The sequence below is a fragment of the Ursus arctos genome, unplaced genomic scaffold, assembly GCF_023065955.2.
Source record: "Ursus arctos isolate Adak ecotype North America unplaced genomic scaffold, UrsArc2.0 scaffold_18, whole genome shotgun sequence".
Lineage (NCBI taxonomy): Eukaryota > Metazoa > Chordata > Mammalia > Carnivora > Ursidae > Ursus > Ursus arctos.
Window position 1 is genome coordinate 56418021 of NW_026622852.1, and position 17195 is coordinate 56435215.

The 17195-nt window shown below is 43.4% G+C and overlaps 1 protein-coding gene across 4 annotated transcripts in view; it reads right to left on the bottom strand.

Moving 5' to 3' along the window:
* Positions 1-17195, bottom strand: part of MED27 (mediator complex subunit 27) — a 274187-nt gene that overhangs the window by 205696 nt on the left and 51296 nt on the right. For all 4 annotated transcript variants that reach the window (XR_008959842.1, XR_008959841.1, XM_044389693.3 and 1 more), the window contains exon 3: positions 2655-2785. Coding sequence is in view for 2 of the 4 variants with exons in the window: in XM_044389693.3 (XP_044245628.1) it covers positions 2655-2785 (131 nt within the window). In the remaining 2 variants the exon portion in view is untranslated. The remainder of the gene's footprint in view (positions 1-2654; positions 2786-17195) is intronic.

A 17195-nucleotide genomic window follows, 5' to 3' on the forward strand; every position in this document is an offset into this window, starting at 1 on the left:
GAAGCACATAGTAGGTGTTCAATAAAAGTGCACTGAATGTCCTTTAGCTATAGATCCTGCCTACTGGACAGGTCTCTGAAGGGATCCAGGATAGCGTGAGCCCCAAAAGCTCAATGATGTGAAAAGGCAGCAGTCAATTTTCACAGGAAACAGGCTACTAAGTATAGGAAATCATTCCGACGTTGTATTCTTAGGACACAGTAACCACTTTTCTCTTTGAAACTAAGTATTTTGAGTGATTTATTATAAATTTATAATGACAGTTGTGAACACCTCCTTTTTTTTTTTTGGCATGAGAACAGAGTCTGTTGATTGCCTTGGTGCTTAAAATAGTTTCTAAGTGTCCTTATAATAGCATGTCACCTGTAAACAGGTTTCAAGCCAATGCAAATGAACAAATGGTGAACAGATGGACTAAGAGCTGACTTTTGTCAAGAGAGAGTTAGCAACAAACACTTTTTGGCTCCAGTCTTATGGGACCATTAGAAAGTCTTTCACTTCTCGCCAAACACCTTGCCTCAGTAGACAATCCATGCAGGGAAAATGACAAGTTACAAGGCCCATTAGACTTTGGAGAGCTGAAAGTTGGAGATCTGCAGAATCACCAAATCAACATACAAGAAACAACAGATAATGTTCCTTCAGGAGCCTTCTACCAAACAGTGAAAACTCTCTGCTTTGCATCAAAGTGTCTGAAAAACGTGCACCTGTGCATGTAGCAGGGAGAAAATAACTTGTTGGAAGCCAGTTGGTTATGCTCATCTTCTGGAAGCAAATGTTAATTGTGAAGAAAACCTGAAAATCATAGAAATGGTGGTGCGAGTGTCCAGCAACAAGGGAAAAGATCCCCAGAGGCATCCTCCGTGACCTCCCAGCTCTCCGCTGGCCTCTCTCCACCTAATGTCACCTCCTTGGAGAGGCCTTCTTTGACCACCCGATCTAAGCAGTTTCCCCAATCCCATCCCTTACTACCCTATGTGTTCCTTTCTAAGCACCTATCATAACCAGAAATTATTATATTAATTTGTTTAAGGGTGCTTTTGGGGGGGGGCCTTTTCCCCCTCCAAACAAAAAGCTTCAGGAAGATGGGACCACATCTGTGTTGCTCATGGTTGTATCCCCACAGCCTAGGACAGTCCCTGGCAGATAGCAGGTACAATATTTGTTAATCAAACAGAAAATAAGTGAGATCTTGCATAAAGGCAAACAACTGAGTTCTCACCTAGAAACACTCCTCTGGACTGGAATTTTTAAAATATACAGCTGATCCCTGAACGACACGAGTTGGAAGTGCACAGGTCCACCTATACATGATTTTTTTTTCAATACAGTACTATAAATGTATTTTCTCTTCCTTAAAATTTTCCTAATAACATTTTCTTTTTTCTAGCTTATTTTATTATAAGACTAGAATATATAATACATTTAATATGCAAAATACATGTTAGTCGACTGTTTATGTTATCTGTAGGCTTCCAGTCACTCTTAGGCTATTAGTTGTTAACTTTGGGGGGAATCAAAAATTATACACAGATCTTCGACTGTGCCCGTGATCCCCGCATTGTTCAAGGTGTCAACTGTAGTTTGTAACTGAGGATGTAACCAAAAGAGGGTACAATAGGAGGGCAGGACAGGCTAGGGAATGTGTCTAAAGTCCCAGCCAAGCCATCTGGGAGTCCTGCCTCGCTCAGGGAAGTGTGTGCACTCACAGAGAAGCTATCAGCAAAGACTGGTGTGTTTGCATTTCCGATTCCACACAGAGTGAGCCTTGGCCTTCATCTGCTGGAGCTTCTAGCACAAAATAACTCAATAGGTAAAAGGATGAATCCCTTGTGGCATGCTCGAAAGAATATTACACAGCAACAACAACAACAACAAAAACCCAAACAACCTAGATGAATCTAACAGACATTATGCTGAGTGGAAAAGAACTGATAACAAAAGATTACATATTGCGTGACTCCAATGATGTGAAGTTCAAGAACAGGTAAAAATCAATCGTTCAAAGAAAGTGGAACAGTGTTAAACCTGGGTAGGGAGGTAGCACATGTACAGACTGGGAACACGGGGAGGAGCCCTCATGGGATTCTGGAAGCGGTGGCCACGTGGTCTGGTCTGGGTGGAGCTACATGGAAGTGTGCACATGTGAAAACAATCACCGAGCTGTACATTTCTGAACCTCACCGTATCTCTTACCTCTCCTACTAGGAAAAAGAAGAACTCACATTTTATGAGTTTAAAAGAGAACGAGTGAGTCTAGCACGACTCAAATCCCAGCTCCCCCGGATTCTCTAGGTGGCCCACAGCTTATCAAAATGTGCTCCTCAGCTGTCTCATCGGTTAAATAAGGACAACCATACTTAGGCTCTGCCAACTCTGGGAATGTGACAAGGAAATAAAGGAAAGGCTACGAGGTATCTTTAAATCCTAGGTGGAAAAGTCACACACAAAATACGCCAATTATGAAGCGTACCATCACTGCTTCACTTAAGATCTATGCAAAAGATGTGACCTGCGTGCTGGGTTTCTAATTTTAGCAGGTACCCTGGCAAAAGGAAGAACAGTCTCACAAAAAATACCTTTCCATTCACCGAAAACAAGCACCAAGGAGAGTTCACCCAGGACAAAAGAACTGTTTCAAACCCATTACTCACTGAGGTGGTAAGACAAGAGTCGTGGGCTGAGCCTTCGGTCTCCGTTTAGCAGATACTCCCATCTGGTTAGCAGAGCGTTTCAAGGACTGTTGATTCAAAAGGCCAGACGCCAGACCTGCATGGTACTGCAACTGCACAGACAGAACAAAAGGGGAAGAGAAATACCGTTTGGTAAACGCAGGCCAAGGGGTATGAAACTATCAATACTTGATGTATCTTACCCCTTAGAACATTTTAAATCACGTCAAATGCAGTGGCTAACATTTTGCTTCAAGGAATGTATTTGTAAAGAGCTACTGAGACAAACGGGAAAAGCAGTGTGGACAAGGTTGTTCATCACAGCATTACGTAATGATGGAGAACCGGGGACGACCTGAACACCCAACAGTAACTGGGAATTTGGTTAAGATACGGAAAGAAATTTGAGACATCACTTTGTTGAATAAAAACCAAAAACAGGTTACACTATAAATGGAGAGACACTTAAAAAGACGGTCTCTTAAACGTTAACAGTAATAGGGGCACCTGGGTGGCTCAGTGGGTTAAGTATCCAATTCTTGGTTCTGGCTCAGGTCGTGATCTCAGGGTTGTGAGAATGAGCCGCGTGTCAACTCCACACTCAGTGGGGAGTCTGCTTGGGATTCTTTCTCCCTCTTTCTCTCTCTCTTCCTCTGCCCCTCCCCCCACTTGCGCTGTCTGTCTCTCTCTCAAATAAATAGAATAAGATCTTGAAAAAAATAAAATGTTAATAGTATATTCCTAAGTAGCAGAACTTGAGTAATTTTTCTTTCTTCTTTATTTTTCACTACTATTTCATATATGCTTTATATAAATGGTTTTTTAAAGCCTACGTCATTTTTTTATAAGAAGATCCATGGGGCTTCCTTAAAGACAAATTAGTTCTGAGAACTCTTGGTTAGAACAAAAACCACATAACTGGGTGTCTACTGCATTTCCTGGGAGCACAACATGGTCTATCATAAACATAAATGAAACACACAGTGTGGTCAGCCTCAACATTTGGAACCACTGGGCCACTGTCTTCAGTGCTGAAGATACAAGTGTCAGTCATAAGAAGCTCCTGAGTACATCTTACAACAAAGCATACGAATGGATGCAGGCTCACTGAAGAGAACAGGACGGAGAAGTGCATTTCACTCTGTATACATGTAACTGGAACAACACACACTCTCAGTGAGCTCCAGGCCTGCATCCTTTGCTTTGTTCTGGACAAACTGCTGAGCTTCGAAGTTACTCAGGACATGTCATTTTACTTCTCTAGACCTCCATTTCACTATTGGAAAAGAGAAGTAACACTGCCTAACTCTAAACCCAAGAGGATTTAAGAAAAAAAAATCCACCTTATTGAGTTACAATTTACATAAAATAAAATGCACACATTTTAAGTGTACACCTGGATGAGTTATGATAATGTCTATACCTGTGAAACTGCCACCCCAATCGAGGAACAGACAATGTCCATCACTGAAGAAAGTTCCCTTGTGCCCAATGCAGTCTGTCTCCCCCCCATCTCCTACCATCAGGATCTTTTGTTTTAAAATACAACTCATCATTCTCACTCTTTGCCAAGTGAAGCTTATATCCAATCTGACATGTGACGGTGACTGCTCTCTTTCTTTTTTAATCCCATATTTTTGTATTTTAGATCTTAAGAGTTGTCATCAATCTCTCAATAATAAAATTATCCTTGAAAGGTATCCCAATTTTGAACAGATGTAAATAAAACATTCAGACGTGAAAACGCCAAGCTAAGAATTTGGATTGAGACCATTTATAACATCCAATATGTTTCTTCTTCCCTTCTCAAATTAAGCAAGGTCCTTCAAACATTTATTCAGAATTAACTAAACATACAAATAGTAATTCACTCTGAAGCTCTGAATCAATTTCTTTTCAAAATGCTCTTTCAAGACATAGATTTCCTTTGCAGAGTCAGCTACATTACAGTTCATGGTAATGAAACTGGTGACCACCATATCAAAGGGGCTAGGCCCTGCATGCAAAGGGTAATAACATTCTGAAAAATAAAATGGTTCACCTAAAGCCAGTGGGCTGTATACAAATAGAGAGAGCAAGAAAACAGAACCAACTGAAATGATCTGCTGCTTGAAAGTGGCCATAAAAATGAAGATATCCAGTGACCCAGTAAGACCGAAATGTCTGTGTTTGAAGCATCCATATTGCTTTTTAACAGGCTCTTGATTTACTTGGTCGATTTGCTGTGGGAGCCTTATGGCTGCACAATACAAGACAAAGATGTATCACATTCATAATAAAAATGGAGCTCTTCTCAGGGTGGAAAGGGGGGGGCATAATTTGGCTCTAACAACTCATCTTAGACCAATGAATTTTGCTCAAATTTGTTTTTCTCCTACAGATTTCTTAAATGGGAAATCAATGGAAGCAAGGGACAGTACAAGTTTGAAAGACAATGTTTCAAAATGTCAGCTACTTGGGTTTCGATCTTCCCCACCAGAATTTGCAATGAGTGCAATATGCACGGGGGTTTATGGAATTAAAGGGAAAGACAGCTTGGCAGGGGTCCCCTCCTGGCTCAAGGAATCGTCTCTCCTTGTGGCTCTCCTTCCTCTTCGTATCTTATTAGGGTCCGTGCAAGCTCAGCCATTCCGGCCCTGCTGACTCTTTGAGGGGAAGAGTCCTGCTAACTACGCAGAGTGGCAGGGTGGCTCTGCCCGCCTGGCATCGTTTTGATCATGTGCCCAAACAAACAAAAACCCCAAACAGCAGAAACGCATGCTAGCTGCTGTCTTTTAAAGGGTTCTTTAAAACTTCGACCATCTTGGGCGCTCTCGATATACACTGTACCTCTAAGAGCACACGGAGAGGGAAGGACTCCTCTTTCCAAAAAAACAAAACCTGCCCTTCAGAGCTGACTCCTAGTGATTAAGCAACATTTGTTAATCATATATACGTATCCCAGTTTCCAGGAACACAGCTCTGACTGTCAAGATCTATAAGGGGCCCATTAAATATTTACTGAACCATCTTTATCATGGGAGAAAAGGTCAAAGTTAATAAAACTGACAGGCAGATCCCGTCCAACTGGATTTATCCATTATTTAAGCACCAAATACTCCATTCCATGAAACACAGTTTAGATCTGAAAAGACTCTTGGAAAACGTTCACTCAGCCAATGGTTCTAAAACAGCAGAAGGGAGTTCAGAGCAAATCCACAAATTAACATTAAGAACATATCACTCCCCAAAATGCTGCCATAAGTTTTCAATTACAGGTTCTGTAATATTTTCTATAAAAATATATTTCAATAAACATACTTCGCTCCAAATGTCTGTGGCATGGAAACAACTCTATTTCCAAAAAGCAACTTATCAAAGTTCTAATGCAATTTTTCTATCCAAGATCATTTCTCCACTAACTAGCAAGAATAAAATGAAAGAGGGTGAGAAAGAAAACAATCTATTCTTTTAACTGCCACCTCACACAGCTGTGGGGAATGGGAATGTTGGTGTGGTGAGCATTTATTTACTGGTAAACTGCCATTCTGTGCTAACAGCTATTTCAATGCTCTTTGGATTTAGAGAGCATTTCTCTCAGCTGCAATTTTGCTATTATTGTCAACTTCCTATTTTCTGCTATTGACCTAGGACTTTTCGGTCAGTTCTCAACCTGTAGCCCTTTCTAATCAATTACATCTACTAATTACCTCTATACCTGGGAAATCTCAACAACTCATAATGAGCTGGAAAACACCTCTGAGAATTAGGAAAACTTCAATTCACTGGGTATTTTCTTTAAAGTAACACTGTTTGGGGGCACCCGGGTGGCTCAGTCAGTTAAGCATCTGCCTTCGGCTCAGGTCACGATCCTGGGGTCCTGGGATCAAGCCCCGCGTCAGGCCCCCTGCTCAGCAGGAGCCTGCTTCTCCCTCTCCCTCTTCCCCTCCCCTGCTCATGCTTGCTCTCCCTTTCTCTCTCAAAAAAATAAACAAAATCTTTAAAAAAATAAAGTAGCACTGTTTTAGCAATATTAAACAAGCAAAAGTGCCAAGGGTTACAAGGTAAGGTCGTTGTTAACTCTCCCGTGCAGACCGACCACCTCTGTAACCAGCATCCTCTTTAAAGATGTGCAACCGGACTCTGCTACTTACAAGAGCTGTGTGATCTTACACGTCTCACTTCCCTCTCCACAAAATATGCATTCTATCTTCTCCTCAGGCTCTGAAGTTTCATTCCTTTGGGTTTCTAAAGGAGTTACATGGGTATCTGGCTTCACCATAAAATGGTGACACAATGTCCCCACAACTTCACACAATAAAGCTCAACAACCCTTTCACCTGGATAGGCTCGTTCTTTATAGAATCCGCTTTAAAAGAAGTCCAGAGGGGCACCTGGGTGGCACAGCGGTTAAGCGTCTGCCTTCGGCTCAGGGCATGATCCCAGCGTTATGGGATCGAGCCCCACATCAGGCTCTTCCGCTATGAGCCTGCTTCTTCCTCTCCCACTCCCCCTGCTTGTGTTCCCTCTCTCTCTGGCTGTCTCTATCTCTGTCGAATAAATAAATAAAATCTTAAATAAAAAAATAAAATAAAAGAAGTCCAAATTTCTGAGGCCTATATTCAGTTACCTTTAGTATGTTTCAAATTACAAATAACAACACATACTGGAAGGGAACAGTATTAAAGTAAATTATAAAAAAAGGATTCAAATGCAAAGTTTCTGCCTTATATCTTGGGTTCAGAGAATCAGATGAGCAACGATGTCCTTTGGTCGGCTCTCCACTTGGCTGTCTTCCACATTGTTCTGAATGTTTCTATCTGCTCTAAGACAGAGAGAGGATATATTTTGCAATGGACAGAAGTTTGAGGAGCAAATAGAAGGAAAGTCACCATACCTATCACATTCAATATTCTAATTAAGCCAGTGGCGTTCAATTAGGTCTAGCATATAAAAGCTGAAATGTTTGCTAAAACCTCCCTGGGGTCCATGGTACAGCATCTATTCATCCCCAACATTATTCTATCCATGCCATATGGCCTGAATCCCACTTTAAGAAAACCTGACATTCAAAATTCTCAAAATTTATAAGCCAGATCAACCAAGCTTTGATTCTCCCCACTGTGAAAATCATGATCTCCTTTTCAAAGATTCACCAAAGGCTTCTTTTGGGGAGGGGGTGTTAAAAAAAGAAAAAAAAAAAAGTTGTCCTGACCTTAAAACATAGTTCACTTTATTTTTAAAAATCACTTTATGTATAATTTCTTGTAAGTTTCTCAGAAGACCAGCAAGACAGACTGGTACTTCCAGTAACTAAACCCTTTGGGTGAGGAGTAAGACAGAACTAAGTTAAACAAATTCTGGCTGGCTTAGACAAGGGGCCCATGGGAGGGGAGGAAGAGATCAAGAGGCTACGGAGCCCCACCACCTCCTCTCCCAGTCGCTCCAGGCCAGTTTCCCTTCTCTGAGCACAGAGCTTCTGCCTGTCACTGGGACTTGGCAGCCAGGAAAGGCAGCCGTGTCTTATTTCTTGGTCCAGGAATGAAGCTAAGCTGGCTACCTGGGGAGACATTTCTTGAGGGTGCAGACCTTGTTATTGATTACTCTGCATTCGCAACAGTACCCAGGATAGTGCACTGCATACAGGAGAAGCTAATGAATTTGTCAACTGGTAAGGGAACTGGCAGATTAGTGAAACTGCTACAGCCTGGCCTGGCCTGTCACTGTAGCCAGTACAGAGAACAGAATGGCCCCATCGGACAGTCCTCTTAAGGCTGGGCACTTACAGAAGCAAACACACTGCTTTGCAGGCTCACTGTCATAGCAGAACCACAAGGAACACCTATTTCCTTTTATTCTAACTGCTCCAAATAGTGGGTATGTCTAAAAAAACCTCTATTCAGGCTTGAGTTCAGGAAAAGGCATCTGTAGGGACTGCACTCGGATGACTTCAAATCACAGAACTCTAATATTAGAGAAGGGCCTTGGAGACACCAACCTCCACCCCACCCCACCCCCGCATCTGCATTTTATAGGCGAGGAGACTCAGGCCTTAGAAGTCATTGGCCCAAGGTCACACATACCCAGAGGGGGAGGGAGGCCATTCAGGATTCACCTCCCCTGTCTTTTCCGGGGAGGGAGGGTGCGGGGGGGGGGGGGGGGGGGGCCGCTAAGCATCTTTCTTCCTGGAGGACCTGACATTTGTTACCTCTGCCAGCAGGAGAGCACAGTGACTCTTCCCAGACAAGGGACTGAGACTGTGCTCAGGGACCACGATGTTAGCTAGCATCACCGGCGTCTGCTAGCTTGTTTGCTCCCTTCACTCCGACCTCTTTTAGGTATGAGATGTCACATGTTCTTCCCTTGTACTGACTCCAGTCATGTCTCAAGTGGGGAGTTTGGGAAATTCTAAATTCTATCATTTTAAGGCTTTAATATCATTCATGGTTAAAAACCATGGAGAAAAGAAATCAAGAAATCATAGAAACCTCAATATGTCCAAAAATCTAAATTTTAGACTTGGCAATAACACATTAACCTTCCTGGCATCTCTGCTATTTACTGTTCTCTGATAGGGCAACTGTGCTATTGCCTAATAGGTTTTTATAAATTCTCTTACTGCCCAGGCAAATCCATACATATAATCTGTTTTTACTTAGGGATTCTCTTTGAGAATGTGTGTAATACATCATGAGAGCAATAAGCAAGGACATTAGCCATGGAGTATTACTTCCCCCGCAGATCCCTGCCCAAAACAGACAGTGCTGGTTGGCATGAGTGTGTTGAAAATCCTTCCCAGATGCAACAGAACACACCAAGCTCACAGCCCTGATCTCAGGACAATATGACACCTGGATCAAGTCACATTCCATAGAGCTGGGATATGCGGATGTGGCGGGTGGGTGGGGATGGGGGCCAATCTGAGATTCTCATGTAATCCCTATTTCCCCTAAACCATTAAACTAGAACCAATATTTGTGCAAAACCAGGAACACTTCATCGCCACTTTGAGTTGCAAGACCTTTGCCCCTCATTATTGAAATATATTTTGTTTCTAGCTAATGAGAAAAAAACATGTATTACGATAAAGCTCTAATTCTTCTTTGGAACATAACTCTAAGGAGAGAAACAAGCAAGCCTGACTGTTATTATCTGTGCCAAGGAAAACAGCTACAGAAAAATACCATAAATCTAATTGTTTTGCTTGGGTTTTTATCTAAATATTAGATAATGGTATTAGCTTCTTTCCTTTTATCTCCTAACGCTTCTTTGAAATAGCCAGTATTAAAAAAAAAAAAAAAGAAAGAAAGAAAGAAAGAGAAACAACCTTAGATTTGAGCCTTGATGGGCAAATGATCTTTTTACTTGGTCAAAACAGCATCAATAAACCATAAGAAAGAAGCCTCCAATTTATTTGCCTATTTGTTCTCTACTGGAAAGCTGGGTTTCAGGCCTTTCAATTACTAGGACAGCAGGACCGGAGTCAGGGCTGTGCGGCTGCCCAACTACGGCATCATTTACATGCTAAATGCCATTTGGGTTTCTCTTCTCCTGCACATGAACCCTCAACTGTCCCAACTTCACAAACTGTCAAAGCAGCAAACAGAGAGGATGGGTAGCAACCTTTTACTTTATTACATCTCTGTAACGTTTAGGGTCATTTAGAATGGTGCTTCTGGTACATCCCAGAGCTCGCACCTTTACGAACAGGCCTTTCTCCACAACTGCTCCTATTTACACCACAGCTGTACGCATGTTATCGTACGTCAGAGATGCCAATCAGCTGGAGGGGATATCACTCATCCATCTGAGCAGATTCACTAACGAAGCAAACTGTGAATGTGGCTAAAAATGGAGGAAACTGCCAGCAAGGGGACTACTGGGAGAGGAAAAGAGTACAAAGACAAAAGAAAGCCACGAAGGAGAGAGGACAGACGAGGGTATACTAGAATCCATGCCTCCCTATCTCTGTTACTCACCTCGCACCTCAGACCAGGCTCTCAACCTGTGTGCCCCGCAAGTTTCCCACAATGCACAGGGTCATAAAGGAAGATCATATTGGAAGCTCACCTGACCACGTAAGATACAGGCAGGAAACAGAAATAGGATCCAGACAAACGTGACACTGTGTCAACGAGAGAAGGCTGACATCATAAAAGCATGGTGACAGTGAGTGAGAATGTGCCCTCTGAAGAGGGACGACACGGTGCCATCTTGTTCGCCCATCCTCCTGTTAGAGGAGAAAGCCCACGGCGGATGGGTCATCACGTCCTTGTCTCCCAGCTAAGTGTGAACCAGCCCAGAACAATTACCCCTTTACACACTACGTACTCAACAAAAACAGAATGTGTGCTTGACTCTGTTATGACTAAAGACAGAAGTAGCAGGGAAGAATGACACATCCCGGAATTATCTTTATGCTTCCACCAGAAATGCTGAATACTAGTCTCTAAATGCACACATAAGGCCTAGAACCAAAGTCTAAAAAAGGAGGCTAGGATTATATCTAAGGCCCCTTCTAACATTGAAATTCTATGATGTTATAAATATTTCTCTTAAGAAAATGCAGTTCTGAACTTGACTTCCTAATATAAAAATCAACGCTGCTGAAATTTAAATATACTTATGAAGTGCAAACATTTCCCTAGTCACCAAAAGTCTCCAACGGAGGCAGTTACTGAGGGGGTGGGGGAAAGACTCTCTGTGGTATTAGTCGAAACCAAGTGCAGGTAAGGGCCTACTGGGCATGGAATGTTTACGGACATACCAAATACCTTGTTTGTTCTTCTTCCCAAAGCATTCATGGGGAGGCATGGGGGAAGAACTGATTATTCCCATATAACACATACATCCCTGGGTATACCCTCCAAAAAAGGGGGATGATTTCAACTGAGAAATGAATAAAATGAAAGCCACCAGACACTTGTAGATCACAAATCTAGAATGCTGAGTATCTGTCACCTGCCCAGTTATCACTGCATAGATTTCAGTCAAAAAACCAGTAAAGATGATTTTTTCAAATGGCCAATTTGATAAATATAAAATTATGATTAGATTATTATCAACCTCTCTTCTGGGCAGTAAAAATGACTCTTATGTGCCTTCCAGTCAGCTCAGGTTTAGCTGGAGCTTAACTCTAACATCTGCCAATGTCACTAAGTGCCCATTTCTGCTCCCACCACCATTTTCCTTACTGTCACATGCAGCCCCCATCAGCTTCCTCTGCTGTCAGCCAGCGAGGGATCTGGTCAGACTTCCCTCCAACCCTGGCTTACCTGGGATATGAAGGAGGAAGAGGTAGGGAAGAGGGAAAGGTAGTGCAGAGAAAGTGCAGAGAAAACTTGGAAGGAGAAGGGAAATAGGGAGCCATGTGATCATGGACTCTAAGATCTAGAACTATGACGTCAAAGTGAAACAAACAGGAGTGGAAGAGTTGAAGAACACGTGTAGGAATGAGACAGGATAGATGAGAAAGCCTTAAGCACAGGGCCCAGCGAAGACAGAGCTGTTCTTATGATGATCAGATGTGACTACACCCGGAAATTCGCCTCCTCCAACAATGCCAGAATGACTGAATGTTCACAAAACGGAGTAGAATCATCATCTTTTCATCAAATACTGTCACCCCAACCGTCAGGTAATAAACTGATAAGTGTAACGGAAAAAAGGGGGGAAACGCACCCTATAGGCTGTTCTGAATGAGCAGCTGTGTTGAGAAGGAAGCCCAACTCAGTTCTTGGACCGTCGAGGAGAACCCATCACACTGATGGTGCCTCTCGGCCAACTCTGAGTAAAACTCAATACCATCCAGGACAACTGTTATGAGGCCTGTGAAAACACAGTAAGCACTCTAAATGCAAAGCAACCCAGAGGGTTTCTGGAAAGCTCCTTCTAATCTGCTGAGGAAATTCTTCTTTTTAATCTACATACAACCCAAATGCCCGGAAAGTTGGCTCAACCTAATGCAGTCAACAATCAAGTTACAGAGTATTTCTTACACAACCCACAGAGTACTCAGCACTGGAAGATCAAAGTCTCTTCTCCAGACTCCTGGGACTTGTTTCCTTCTTCATAGGACTGTTGAAGGTTTTTTGTTGGTTTAAATTCTGGCTGCGATTGTCTATGAGTACTTGAAAGTATCAGAAGTATCAGAAAAGGCAAAGCAGATGTCAGCCTAAGAGGCAGGATTTTCCTGTGATAAATATAGGGCTATGATTTTTTTTGTGTGTTTGGAACTTAGAAAACCCTAAATCATACCTACGAACAGTGGATATGTTTTTGGTTTACAATGAAGAACAGGTCAGAGTGAATTTTCTACTGACCGATGTGAGGCCGACGCATGATTTCTACTATTGTTAATCTAATGAAGAATGCAGGTATGTAGTCAACTGTCTGGATGTAAATCATAGGCCCTGCACTTAAGTGTGTGGCTGGGGGTGAGTTATTCAACTTTCGGAGCTTCTGTTCTTTCTCTTTATTACCGGGGATAATGATGCTCCTCGATACTACTTGATTACTCTAGAAGCAATCTGGGGTTTCACTGAGCAAAACCACGTTCAGTTAGTGAGGGTTAAATACATGAAAGTGTTGAGCAAAATGACTGGCACAAATACACACTCAATAAACGTTAATTGTGAATATTATTAACAGGCTGAGATTGCTGGGCCATTAACAATTAGACCGAGTATCAAGGGTGATTGAGCCAATGACTGAAAGGCATTACTTCTGAACAACAACAACAACAAAAAACCCCAAAACAAAACAAAACAAAACCTTAGAGGAGCTGGACCAGCGAAAAACAGGCCTATTTCCAGATGGATCTGGGGAAGGGGAGTGTACAGCGATGGCTGGACCATAAGGCTGGAGCCCCTACTCTGATGTGCAAGTTCCTCACTCCCGTAACGTTTGAAGCCGTACTCAAACTTGCGGAATTCTGCTGCGAAGAACAAAGCAAGCAACCAAACTGGGGATCAGCAGCACCGGCTGGGAATGTCCAAGGAGGAATATTAACAACAGTTCTATCACCAACCACATCCACCCAGAAGATCTCAGGTGTGGGAAGGAGCCTTCTGGGGACCGGGGGTGGGAGCCAAGAACAGGCAGCTGACGCCACAGCCCAGGGCTTTGTTTTCATCCACAACACGCAAGTGAACTGGCCGCCTTTCCCTTAAGGACCTGGCATGCGGGGAGCTGAGAAGAGTTGAAGCTTGGTCAAGCCAGTCCAGAAGCCTTCCCGAAACACCTTTTATAGGGCTGATTGCTAGACAGTACAGTATTTTTGCGCGTGTATCTATCTATCTTTACTCTTTTTCTCCACTGTAAGCCTCAAGAGAGCAGGAACTGTCTCATCAAGAACTAGTAAGACACAGGGTCAGGATCGGGTCCCTGCTCTGTCACTACAACACCATTTGGCCTCTCCAGAATTTCATGTGTTCTCAATAAGTGTTTTTTAAACAAATGAATACATAATTAGCATGTGAAGAGATCTGAACTCAATGTCAAAGTATGGTAGGAATTTGGATTCTGACTCCTGCACAAGGTCTCCACAAAGAGGGGAAGTTGATGGGGTTCTCCTGCCTCCCCTATTCCCCAGCTTGGCCTTTTCAGGCTGCAACAAGCAGACCTACTCAATTCATAAAGGTTGCTGTGTGGCTCCATGAGAAGTGGAGGAGACCAGAGAAGTGTCCACAGCCAGGCCTCCTGGACAGCAGGAAGAGCTCCGACAGTCCCCAGCCGTTCTCGCCCTACAGCTCGTGCCTTCTGAGCCCCTGGCCGCTGCCTGCCGCTTCCAACTCTAACTGCAGACCACCACTCCACTTGCCCTTGCCCACGGGCAGGCCTGAGCCTGCTGCTCCATGAGTGTGCAAACCCACGTGCAAACCCGTGTGTGCACACCTTTTCACGCACTCAGCGCCTGCTGGTGTCTCACACAGGAGAAACAGAGGATGAGACAAGAATCTGCCAGTACAGAGCATCATTCTTCTCCACAATATAAAAACGTACAGGAAGTTCTTCAAGTCAAAAGCTTTCTCACCAACGTAGGCACCAAAACCCCTATGACAGCAAAAAATGATATGAACTGATGTGAGTCTATTTAAATCTTAATTTATCTCACTTAGCGTGAATAGTCTAACAATTTGCTACACAATATTTGATTACAGGGTGCTGCCCCAGACCCTGCAGGAGAAATTAATGTAATATGTGGTATATGAACCATACTGCCTTTCAGTAATCCAAAACATTCTAAAATCCAAAATACATTCAGATCCCAAGAGCTCTGGAACAGGAGATGGGAGCCCATGCCATGCAGCGGAGTGTGGAGTACTGGGCATAGTGCCCATGCCAGCCCGTATTTCATAAACTGCTGGCAGCCTTTGACTTAGGCACCCAACTCTGATCCAAGTGGCCACGGCCAGTCTACAGAGGCACAGGGCGCAGAGCGTGACTGCCCGCCTCACCGGAATTCCACAGCTCCACCCCAGCTCACTGCCCCTACCCCCTGCCCGTCACTCTGGCCAGTTTCCTTTCAGAGAACACCCAAGCTCACTCCTGTCTTAGGGCCCCTTTCGCTAGCTGTTCCCTCTACCTGGGACACTCTTTATACTCTTTTCCCTGATCTTTGCATGCCTGACTTCTCATGCAGGTCTCAACTGGCACTTCACCTTCTCAGAGAGCCTTCTCTGGCCCCCTAAACGACAGGAGCCTCCAGGAACTCTCTCGCACACCATGGCGTTTTACCTTAATCATACTAGTAAACCCGACTAGGTATTTTATACATATTGTTTCTTTGTTTAGTATATATCTCCCCAACCTCACCACCACCCCTACCCCCATCCCACACCAGAATGTCATAAGCTCCATTAGGACAGAGACCGTGGCTATCTTAGTCACTACTAAAGCTCCAACACCTAGAACAGTGCCTGGCACGGAGTTGTAAATAAATGCTTGCTGAATAAATAAGAAAGCACTCAGACAATGCCTGCAGGCATTGCAGGCACTGCGCACAGCCAGACCCATACGCCCTGCCTGAACAAATTAAAAATCCATATTACTCCCAAACGGTATGAATTTTTTACATTTTCTGTGGACTTTATTTGGTGGACTCTTGGGGGAAGGGTGTCGCTGAAGGTTGTAAGCAGGGAGTGGTACAATCAAAGGGCACTACAGCTTCAAGTCATTTTTCAAAGCACAGCCGGGGATCATCTGCATCAGAATCATCTGTAGCGTGCTTGCCAAAGACACAAGCACAGACACAGATCCGCCTCAAATGTGCTGGATCAGAATCTCTGCAGAGGAACCCTGGAATCAGCAGTGTCGGAAGCAAGGCGGGCAGCATGAAGACACACTCTTGTACGTGTCTTACAATCCTAGTACAATCTCAGAAATACTTGGGACTCACGGATTGATTCAAGAAGTCTTCTCTACCTGGGGCCCAGCAAGAATAAGCTAGAGGGAAACCTCAGGCAGGCCACAGCTGGCTGACGTAAGGACGCGGCCCTGGACAGCCCACCACACGGACTCAGGGTTGCGACATGGAGGCAGTATGCTTCCGACATTCGGGAGGCCCCCATCTTTGCAACTCCTATGGGAAATCGGGCTGTTTCATGCATATATCGTTGCCGAGCGGTGGGAAGAGTAGCACAGGGACAGAACAGTAGACACTGAGAGAGCTCTAGAATTCTGATGCCCTACTCCAGCGATCAGCTACACCTGATTAAGCAAATACAGACCATGCACCGCAGGAGTCTTCGAATAGTTAAATTTTCAATCTTTATAAGAAAGGAAATCCATCAGGTTTGATTGATAAGTGTACTTTTTAAAACTAAGAGTAAAAAAAGTGAAGATTGGCAACATTTTTCGCCATATAATTTGCTTTCTTTGCCTTTTTCCACAGCACTGCACATAAATCAAAGAAATGTTAAAGAGGCCCATCTATCACCAACTGGCATTTCAAAACTATTTACCAAGTCTTTAACAGACACAGGCCGGAGTATGGAAAACCATGACCAGGGAGGCAGAAATTAAAGGGAGAAAATTAACTCAAACACTGACAGAGAGTTAATTAAGTTTACAAATAACTCTCCAATGAGCAAATTATGATATTTAATAAGAACAGGGTTACAAAACATGGAGGGTTGTGGGAAGGAAGACAAGCCAACAGAGTTTTCCAAACAAGAATAATGTATATTTGAACAAGCTGCCTTTCTATGATTAAGCATAGAAATCTGGGAACAAGGCAGGGGAAATGATGTTTTAATAAGGTATGAAATAGGCTTGTGAGCTGCATTTTGCATTAGCCTTGCAAAAGACCAAAAAAAAAAAAAAAAAGAAAAAAGAAAAAAGAAAAGATGGGAGGGTTGGTCCAAAAGTTAGATCAAGGTATACAGGCGACCCTGTGTGAACTGCTGCTGAAGGTGACACAGAGGTCAAGAGAGGTGGATTCCAACAGGCAGCATTTCCCACACAGAAAATGCAAGCATCCCCTCAAGGCAGAATACTTAAATCGTGGCTTAGGTCCTAGTTTTCAAGGACAGGAAGAGATGT